Source organism: Temnothorax curvispinosus, unplaced genomic scaffold (assembly GCF_003070985.1).
Source record: "Temnothorax curvispinosus isolate PA1 unplaced genomic scaffold, ASM307098v1 QBEX01005125.1, whole genome shotgun sequence".
Taxonomy (NCBI): Eukaryota; Metazoa; Arthropoda; class Insecta; order Hymenoptera; family Formicidae; genus Temnothorax; species Temnothorax curvispinosus.
Window position 1 is genome coordinate 622 of NW_020214905.1, and position 10,816 is coordinate 11,437.

A 10,816-nucleotide genomic window follows, 5' to 3' on the forward strand; every position below is an offset into this window, starting at 1 on the left:
AGCCGTGAAAACAACTGATTTCAAGTAGCCGTGAAAACAACTGATTTCTTTTAAAAATAATGTAATCGTATTTACAAATATTGAAAAATTAAAAAAAAATAAAAAAATTAAAATTAAAAAAATTAAAAATATTTAAAAATAAAAATTTTTAATTTAAGAAATAATTAAGAAAGAGGGATGCCAAGCGGATTCTAAATTACGATTTTTGAACATAAAAGTGGCTATAACTCGGAAACGGCTCATTTCCGGACCTATGTTTGTATGAACTTTTTTGCTTGTTTTTGGGTCCCGAATCACTTTCCGAAGTGGAGTAGGCGATTTTTCGGACACCCTGTATATATATATATATATGTTGTGACGTTGCTGTTTCGCTGCAGCGTTGCAGCGTCCTGCCGCCGTCACAAGGCGCGGGTTTCGCGACCTTTTGGTGCCCGCGTTGCGTTATTCTAATCCCTTTTATTTTTTATTATTATGTACTATTTGCGCGGCACCTCACCGCGTCGAGAACCGGAGTTTCTGAAGGAATAAAGAGGATTTCGAGAAAGAGGAGTCGACAATAGGGATAGAGGCGAGAAACCAGAGGACGGCAACCAAATCTTGGTGATGCTTGCGGGCCGTCGAGCGCAGGAGAGCGCGAGAGGACACGCGCGCGGCGCGACACAGCGACGGGCAGATCCGTAAGGGCAGGGCCCCGGGACGCCACGCCGGGGCACAATCAGTTCACCTGTACTCCTCACACTACTGACCGGATTCCGGGGTGGATGTACACCACTCCCGGACCGAAAGGGAGGAATACGGAGGCAATCACGTCCCGTCCGCTGCCGGGGAGAATCCGGGGAAAAATCGCCGCACGAACCAAGGGCCGTAAGGCGCCCTGCGAGAGACTGTGATTAACGGCCCTACGCCAGAATCCGCCGCGAGCCTGCGAGCTCACCCTTGATTAGTCCGCGCTATAGCCTCGCGGGGCCGCGTACGCCCGTGGGGCGCGCTATCGATTCCGCCATCGAGCGAAATTTCGGTGGTATTCTTGTATCGTCCTCGAGAGCCAACGCACGCATAAGTCAGTAGCGGTAATTCCGCAGTCACATTTTGAGCCTCGTATTTCGACACTCCGAGTCTTGGCGACTACCTCCGTTCCTTGGGACGACGGCGAAGGATCCTCTGGAGAGTACTGACCTACGGTGAGGTTGCCTCGCGTAACGATTATCATGTAAAGCCACGACACCGCTCCCCGGGCCGCGCTCTCACTCGGGAATGTTCGCGATAATCAGCGTATTCGCCGACAAGGCATATTTAGCGATCGTTGGCGAGAGCGAAGGACTCCGGAATGGTCTCGTGGCCGTGGAACCGCGACCGGAATTATGAGCTCCTGGAGATCACAGTAGGCGCGTCAATGACGATGTTCGATATCGCGAGTACGCCATATGTCTCATGCCCTTCGCGCCTCGTTGTGCGTAGCAATTCACCCGGCCGAGTATTAATCGCGTGACAGTATTAATTGCGTCAGACGGTTGTTCGCGCTGGTTTAATTACGTTACTCGCGATTCGCGTCCAGACACTTAGATTATCTACGCGGTATCGGTTGTGCCGAGATATTATTCCCGTAATTGCGTCCTGATGCTACCGGCCTTGCCGTATTGTTCGCGCCTAAGTCTTGCTTTCGAGCATTTGCGTAGGATAATAACCGCGTGAGAGTGTCGTCCGCGTCAAGTTATCTGCGTGAGAATATTGTTTGTGCCGATTGACTTCGGGCGTTAGGATGTTATTCGCGGTATGAATGACGGTAAAATACGGTTCACCCTGACTGATTAATTATGTCCAGGATACTCTTTGCGTACATCAAGAAGATCATTCGCGTTAGATTAAGATCATTAGCATTCGCGTTAGATTAAAAAAATTATCCGCATTAGATTAAGATTATTATTCGCGCTAGATTAAGATTATTATCCGCGGTCGACTACGATTATTCCTTGCGTTAGATTAAGATTATTAGCGACAAAATCTCTGCACGGCCTTGGGCCCTTGTGTTCACTCGCGCTCCGAGCGTGACGCGCTATCGTGTCGTGCCAATTCACGCAATATTATTTCACGTTACTCCGATTATGTTTTGCCCATGTCGCCAGTTCTATTAATTCGAAGCCTTCGGGAAGTTAGTTTCTTTTCATATTATCTGGTGTGATACCGGCGCCTTCCGCGCGTTTATTAAATTAGCGTAATTTTCCGTGTTTTCTGGCGTCCGCGTTATCCTTTCTGTGTTATTCAAATTTGACGCCCACGTTATCAACCATCTACTTGCTTTATTAATGGAAGCCCAATTGGCCATTATTATTTTCTCTAAATTGATTACACAATAAATGTTACTCTTTATTTGTTAGCTGATTGAAGTTATGATTTACGTGTCACCCCGCCGGATATCGCGCTGCCCTTCATCAATCCCGCCCCGCTTTTAGGTCGAGTTAGCAATTCCCTCGCACACCGACTTATTTCGTTTTGCGTCTCTCTTCTGGTTCCTCGCGATTTTGCGGACGCGAATATACGCGTCTGGCGCCCAATTTTAAGATTGTTTCGCGGAGTGTCGAAGGTGCGAGAGAATTACCGGAGAGGCCTATCATCCCGCTCTTCTTTATCCTTTTGATCCGGCACACGCCCCGGACCGCTCCGGGAGTGCAAAAAGCCGTGACAATATATATATATATATTATATTGTATTTTATATATATATATATATATATAACGTCTGCGTTTTATTAATATAAATATAAAAAATTTAGTGAATTTTTGAACCATGATAAAATCTGTTGTTATTTTTATCTCTCTCTCTCTCTTTCTCTCTCTCTAACAGCGCCAAGTTTTTTGACAAGAAAAATTCATGTATTTTAATAAAATATTTTTATTTTTTGTACTGTTACCTCTGTAATTCTTTGCGATGCGATTAAATCTTTTAAAATACATATATAAATTTTGTATTTAAATACCTTGTATTCCCTTGTTGGGTTTAAATATTTTAATAAAATATTTGTATTTTGTACTGTTACCTCTGTGTAATTCTTCATGATTCAATTTTTTATTCTAATCGAAGAAAAGCAGTAGTAATATTATACCTCGAAAAAACCTAAGTAACAAGTGGTAGACGTAATCTTTGTATCTCGAAAAATACACTAAGAAAAAAATTGTTAATCTCAAGAAATATTCAATATTTCAATAATTTATTTCGTTTCTTTAATCAAGAATTAATTAATTCAACTAATGTTTAGTTACCTAACTAAAATGTTTAGTTGAACGTATCGGACTAAATATTTCTTGGGATTGACAAATTTTTTTTCTCAGTGTATGTTCTCTGTAATTGGCGCTGTAATTTAAAAAAAGATATCATTTCTTTTTTGTAATTGTAATAATAGATCACTTGAAGCGCGATTCATTTTTTGATAAGGTAACGTAATTTTGTGATGTGTATCACTTGAGTAATAATTTTTTGGAAATAAAAATACTACTGCTTAGGTTTTTTCGAGATTTTTGAAGATACAAAGATTACCACTTGTTACTTAAGTTTTTTCGAGGTATAATACTACTACTTTGTTTTTTTTTCGAGGTGAAGATACTACTGTTTAGGTTTTTTCGAGATTTTTCAAGATACAAAGATTACGTCTACCACTTGTTACTTAGATTTTTTTAAGGTATAATACTACCACTGTTTTTTTTTCGAGGTAACAACATATACACTACTATGCGTGTACTTAGCGCCTTTCTTTACCTTTTTTTTAAAAAAGGTAATTTTGTACAGATATCACGCCTTTTTGTAGTATTACGCATTGTATAAACAGTATGTACAGGGTGTTATTTCGAGGTATAATACTACCACTTTGTTTTTTTCGAGGTAACAACATAAATACATATATACTACTATGCGTGTACTTGGCGCATTTTTTTACTTTTTTTTTTGAAAAAGGTAATTTTGTACGGATATCACGCCTTTTTGTAGTGTTACGCATCTTAATCTTAACAGAAAAAAATTACACCTTATAAAAAAATGTGTCTGAAGTTGTAAATATATATATATACACACATTGCCGGACATTGCTTTTATGTAAAATATGCATGTATATTACGTTGCTTGTATAAATTATTTCTTACCAACTTTTTCCAATATATGATACACAATAAAAATAATTGAAAAGTAATTAGAGATGAATGCATTCGTATTGTTTTATTATAAAAAATAAAATTGCGTTTATGTATTTTATGTATAACCGTATCGTATATAATTATTATATACATATAAGAACATCTTTCCCGGGTATCTTTGAAAAAGTTCGTTATACGAATGAAATTACTCGTGCAAATGTTTCGCAATTTAAAAAAAAAAATATAATGTATCAATGTATGGCATAATATGCTGTTTCCCAAAACACCGAATCTCTTATTTAAACAATTTTTTCATAAAACTCACTTACTGGTTGGTCTTAAATTAACCCACTACTAGAATATAATATAAGTGCAGAAAATTTAAATTTTTACTAGAATTTTATCTAAACATTCGATAAAAATTTACCCCTTTAATGTTTATTTCATTGCTGTCATCTGAAATTCTATAATGCCTATTCATGCCTATTTTATTTACAACGTAATACATTATATAACATACAAATCGTCAGTTTTCAACGTATCTATCCTCTTATTTATAAAATCCAACGTAGACAAGTCCCACTCTTTATACCGTTTAATCAATTCTTTTAAACCATCATGCGGTCTGCCTTTGGCGATGTCATTACAGAGTTCTTGAACAGTTAAAATAGACTTCTCGGATTTCCTTGAACTTGTAAGTTGTTCCAGACAGTTAAACAGATCCTCATTTGTCACCAAAAATTCATTCCGTTTCATGAATTTTATAAAGTAGTGGCACTCCATAACAATAGTATTTTGTAGTGAGATCGTCGGGTTTTCATTATCGTTGATGTTCTCCCCGGCCATGAATTCGAAAAAAGTTAATGTTCTTGATGTGTTTCAGAAGTAGAGTCTCCAGTTGCTGGTCAAATCGTATTACAATAAATTTTATTTTGTTGGCAGGAATCAAGTGATAATAAATCATTTGTTCATCACAGTTGCCGTATGTAAGCGGGAACAGTTTCGCTAGATAATGGTTTTCTGAGTAACTTTTAATTTTACTGTGCATGCACTTTCTGATACAGTGAAACAAGTTTTTCACTATAATACCATGTCGTACGTTCTTCTGCTTGATAGATAATTTATGGGAAGTAACAAACTCATTATTAAAACTGACGAGCCAGTCACACAACATTTCAAAATACATTGTTAATCGATTAATGCGTTTAATCACATTTTCTGACACAGTGCCTAAATGCAACCACACACATTTATAGTTAGTATATTTTGTAAATTAGAAGGTAATATAAGCGTCTGGTTCGTGAGTTTTTCAATTTGCTGCCTAATATGTATTTAATCGTTATTTCCAAGATCTCGATGCACAGGTCCAAAGGCATATTGCAGCACAAGCGATTCAACCAGTAAGTTCTCATAATTCGAGCACCATATTATCTATATATAAATGAATTATATTAGAAATAATAATAATACATAACTTATAATTAATAATATAATGTATATATGTATAAAATTCTGTTCAATTGTATTAGCTGAATATACTTTAGGGGTTCCGTTTTGCTGAGCTCGATTATGCCTATTATAAGAAGCATCATAAGAATGCCTATTTCTGGCCTCGGGCTCGAGGTGATTAAAGTTTTTGTTACTACCGAAATTCTTTCCCTCAGTCTGGATTCTGGTATCGTTACCGCTATCACTGGCGTTTACGTTACTTGTACGCGACTGAGCAAACGTATTTCTGTCAATCAATCGGCTGAGAAGACTTCTGATACGTTTCTCTGCCTCCGTTGTGTTGATACTAATATTGAGGTTCCTGGTTACGTTGAAATCGCGGCGGTTTGTTCTGCGGTGCATGAGTAGCACAGTTATATTGCGAGTACATGGCAGAGTTACTGTTATTATTTGTTTGCTTACTATTTCTATGGTCCTCTGAATATCTCGGAGGTGGTTGATAACCACCACGACCACCTTTTTGATTCCTATTAAGAGAGATCAATTAAGAGTCATTACAATACTTCATTAAATATTTTACGATTTTGCTTGGTAAGATAGTTATAGATTGGTATATATATATATATATATATATATATATATATATCAAATATATTAGTAATATATTAGATAATATATTAAGATACGTACCGTCCACCTCTTCCACTTTGTACATCAAATCCTCTTGATTCAAAACGATCTTGATTACTTTCATTATTTTGTATGTAGCTGTTTTGAGACAAATTAATTGTTTCGACGCTCTCAGGTTGTACAGGTAATTTATCCTCGAAAAAGTCGAATAAGGATATTTTTCCGCTGCTTGGTTTACTGTCCTCGGTTTTTTTTCCCGTTTGCCACGCGGCTCTCGTGGTTCACGAGATTCCTCGGCGTTACTGCAATAAAATTATAATTCAATTAATAATTGACGATAAGTGTATGAAAAAGAAAAATAATAATAAATTCTCTTACTTATATCTGCTGTCGGTCTTTTGCAGGCTTCTCAGTGCTTTATCCACGTTATTTCTATAAAACAAATTATTAGAAAAGACATTGTGTAAAAAGCGACACAAGGCAGTAAGTAACGCAATCTAATCTAATACACTTACCTTAAAGCCGATATATGTTCAACTTCTAAGGCTTGAAAATTATTCTTTCCATCTGTCAACGATAATTTTAACATCCGCGGAACTGATCTCGATTCTTCGTTTCCTTTGAGCGTAGCTACATTACGTATCTTTTGTATTTGCAACACAATGTTGCCCTGACCAATATCTCCATTCCCGCTGCCAATCTCTCTCAAGTCGAGCTGTAAATAATATATGTAAATAATATAATACAAATTTGTTCTCATAATAATAAGTAACAGTAATATATAAATATAAATAACAGTAATTAAAAAAAAATTATTAAAATAGTGTTTTTTATATTAACGAAGTATATCTTACAATTAGAATCTCCCGGGTCTCTTTCGTCCAGTAAAGGAGTCATCTCTAACTTCTTTTCCTTGCCGGCGCCGCCTTTCTTTCTTCTCTAAAATCCAGTCCCTACTTTTCTTCAATGATTTACCCTTGGCTTTCTTTATGTAGTCCCTATGTATAAAAAAAATTATCACAATTTTTGGAAGGTAAAATAGAGAAATAATAGATATAACGGACAACGAAAGGATCAAACCTTCTTGAATTAGCGACGGTTTATCTATCTTCATTCTCTACCTACGCCTAGTGCCTTTGGAAGCGGAGCAGCTCCTCCGGTCATTAAAACCAAGACCATTTTCTTTGCTTTTGCGCTACTCGGAAAATCGACAACCACACCGCCATAAAAGCCAGCTTTTGTGGCTTGTGCCGTGATTAATTCAACCTGTTCACCGTTCTCTGGATAGAATTGTAACACTGCTCTTGCGCTTCTTGACAGGCATGCATACAACGTTGAGAAGAAACGATATAAACGTTTTGTAGGATTGTGCAAAGTTTTGCTTGCATAGCACAACCACTGAAGCGCAGAAATACTGACAGCCCCATCAAACGTACCAGCTTTAAATGGCAATCCTTGACCTATATCTCCCAAAATTAAGTCACCATCTAATTCTCTTTCATCACAGCTACGTCTAAAAATAATGTAATGTGTTAATATGATTATATATCATCTTTCACGCATTACATACAGCGTTACTAGCAACGTGCACAACTTCATTTGAGGTTATAATTGGGTACAACATTCATCGCACGATACTGTTATACGTGCAAATCGGAAACGTACCTCGAGTCCAGCTCTTCTGCGATCAACGAAGTCGGGATCAAACGTGTCAGTCGTCACTTTCTGCCAAGCGTAGAGAACCTTCTGTTCCGGCAGCGGTGCAATGGTAACACGATGTAGGGATACGAAATCTCCAGATAAAAGCACGAAGCAATTCAAATTCAGTATATCGCCGGCACGATTATACGGTGTTACTGCCGTTTCGCGTACGCGCGTGCGGCTCGTGCAAACGTTATTAACGCGCGGCCGCAATCGCGCGGCAGAAACGCCTCGTGTGAACAGGCTCCTTGATCTCAGTATCCTCAGCTCCCTGAAGTCAATATAAAAATAAAAAATAATATAGGTCATTAACCTGTATGTATAAACACTCACGTAAACGTAGTAAACAGTAAATAGGTTATTAACCTGTATGTATAAACACTCACGTAAACGTAATAATAAACAGTAAATAAAATAAGTATAATAGTAATTAATCGTCGCGTCGTGTAAAGAGTCACGGTCGGTCTCGCTCCGCGCGTACTTCGTACTTACCGTGTCTCTCGAGTGCTCTCGAGATAGGTTAACTGATGAATAGAAACCAGAGAGAAACCTGAGAGCGGCCACCGGGATCATTCCGTTCCAGCGGACGTATACTGACGCGCTGCCTGAGAAAGTGGACGTCAACTACGTCGTTACGCTCGGTAACGGTACACACATGGTTCGTGTCCGTACTATGGTTCGTGTCCGAACTACTCAGATGGAGGGGATATGCCAGACGGCTGACTCGGTGACCGTGCTCGGCACTCGGCAAGCTTCGAGCGGGGAGAGAAGGGCAGACATACGATCTGCTGTCTCCTTCTCGCTTGAGCTGTGACGTAGCTGCTTAGCACGCGCCGGCTATGCCACAATGCCATGCATTTCGGGTATCGCTCCTCGCGTCTCGCCGAATGCCGAGTCTCGCGTTGGCAAATCGACGATGCGCTATACTAGGCCTGTCTAACTGCTCGAAGCGAAGGAGCCACTGCTCCCACTCTTACCACTTCAGACTTCCCCCACCATCCAGTAGTATCGGGGCAGCGGTTTCTCGCAGCATGAGTAGAAGTAGAATAGCTATATTCGATGGCTTTATGCGTAACTAAGAATACGCATACAGAGCACAAGTGCGTGTCATATTCTTATTTACGCATAAAGCAATATAACTGAGTATGGTATTGATGGTGATATCTCGGTATATATATGCGATTTTTTCAGAATATAATATATCAGGCCTGTCTAACCTGCGGCCCGCGGGCCACTCGTGGCTCTTTCCCCCGCCACGGAGCTCGAGCTCGACTCCCCCCACTCTTCCAGTTGGTTTCCTGACTCTTTCCATATTTGACACGTATTCCTAGTTCTAGCGGATATAGCATCTAGCATCTTAGCTTGCTTATGAGCTTACTGTTCCCACGTTACGACGTGTATGCACAGTACAACTTAAAGGCTTAAACCATATTATTAAAACTGAATAATATTTCAATAAGTTATTTATTGATCGGCCTGACTGGCAATAATTGATTAATGTTAAACGACGTTTTGATCTCTAATTTGGGTCTCCTTATCAAATTACATTTAATGCTGGAACAAAATAAATTGCCGGTAACAAATATAAAATGGAAACAATAATGCAAATTACATATTCAACTTACATGGATCATTATGCGTCAAAAGTTATAAATTACTAGTCATCGTTAAAACTTGTGTAACGGGGCGATAGAACAAAGGAATGTAAACTCATACACTTTTTGTTTTATTCGTTGACTGCGCTTGACTAAAGGTCAATCCAGACAAACTTGCATAGCGCATAAACATAAGCATAAAAGAATTGATTGGTCCATACGCATGTGCATAAGGAAATAGACCAATCCGTTTCGTTATGCGCATGGTTATGCACCTATGCAAGTTTGTGTGGATATAGCTTTACAGAGTTTATTGTGGAATTTATTTTTAATTTACACTTTTTGTTTTACTCGTTGACTGCACCTATTTGGCTCATAGTTTTTATTTTCTATTTACACTTTTGGTTCACGCGTTACCTGCTCCGATTTGATTCATTTTTATGTATTATTGTCGTGAATTTAGACTGCGCCTGATTGAATTATGTAGATCAACTTCGTCGAATTTTATGTATTATCTTCGGGACCATCATGTATTTTCTTTACGCTGAAGATGACACAAAAAAGTGTCGAAACGTCCGTTTTTATTATAATATATTTATTGTTACGATAATTTGATTGCGCATTAATTACCGCGTTTGGTTCCTATTGCCTCCTTATTTCCTTTACTTATTGATTTATTCAGGAAAGCCTACTTTTATTTAATTTATATTATATATTATATTCTGAAAAAATCGCATATATATACCGAGATATCACCATCAATACCATACTCAGTTATATTGCTTTATGCGTAAATAAGAATATGACACGCACTTGTGCTCTGTATGCGTATTCTTAGTTACGCATAAAGCCATCGAATATAGCTATTCTACTTCTACTCATGCTGCGAGAAACCGCCCAAGCAGCATTTTGACGTCCGCCCGACGTTAAGATAAACACACTTAACGTTGGTATCCAACGTTTTCGCTACGTCGTTTCAACCCTCTTTTGCACTAATTTGGGGAATCAAATTTAGGTTGTACCAACGTTGGAATCCGACTTATATAAGTTAAATTGAGGTTACATTTTTTCCACCAGTTTTAACGTTGGTATGTAAACTTTGATTTTGTACACTCTGCTAGACCTGAGATTATTTTTTCACAACGTACATTTTAGGTGTAGTTTTCGTGCTTCCATTCAAACCATATGACGGCATTGGTGTAATAAATGTATCATAATACGTACTTATCAATTTGGCACAAATAAAATGGCTTTATAAGAAAAATATAGTTTTCGCAGTCTTTGATACTATTGTAATTTTGCCATAAATACACAAACCCA

The 10,816-nt window shown here is 38.2% G+C and overlaps 1 protein-coding gene and 1 pseudogene across 3 annotated transcripts; both read right to left on the bottom strand.

The window, feature by feature from the left end:
- Positions 1–4,187: 4,187 nt before the first annotated feature.
- On the bottom strand, positions 4,188–8,478 carry LOC112454512. 3 transcript variants are annotated; one of them, XM_025015949.1, is made up of 9 exons: positions 8,394–8,478; positions 7,866–8,172; positions 7,281–7,713; positions 7,055–7,198; positions 6,716–6,915; positions 6,579–6,632; positions 6,261–6,502; positions 5,768–6,097; positions 4,188–5,552 (listed from the first exon to the last, which is right to left on the bottom strand). In XM_025015949.1, the coding sequence occupies exons 5-9, from the start codon at positions 6,787–6,789 to the stop codon at positions 5,530–5,532; spliced, it is 723 nt and encodes a 240-aa protein (XP_024871717.1). In that variant the 5' UTR covers positions 6,790–6,915; positions 7,055–7,198; positions 7,281–7,713; positions 7,866–8,172; positions 8,394–8,478; the 3' UTR covers positions 4,188–5,529. The 3 variants fall into 3 exon arrangements, with proteins under 3 accessions (XP_024871717.1, XP_024871716.1, XP_024871718.1); XM_025015948.1 differs by having other exon boundaries at positions 5,661–6,097; XM_025015950.1 differs by lacking the exon at positions 4,188–5,552 and having other exon boundaries at positions 5,833–5,961; positions 6,033–6,097.
- On the bottom strand, positions 7,311–9,257 carry LOC112454511 (annotated as a pseudogene).
- Positions 9,258–10,816: the final 1,559 nt, after the last annotated feature.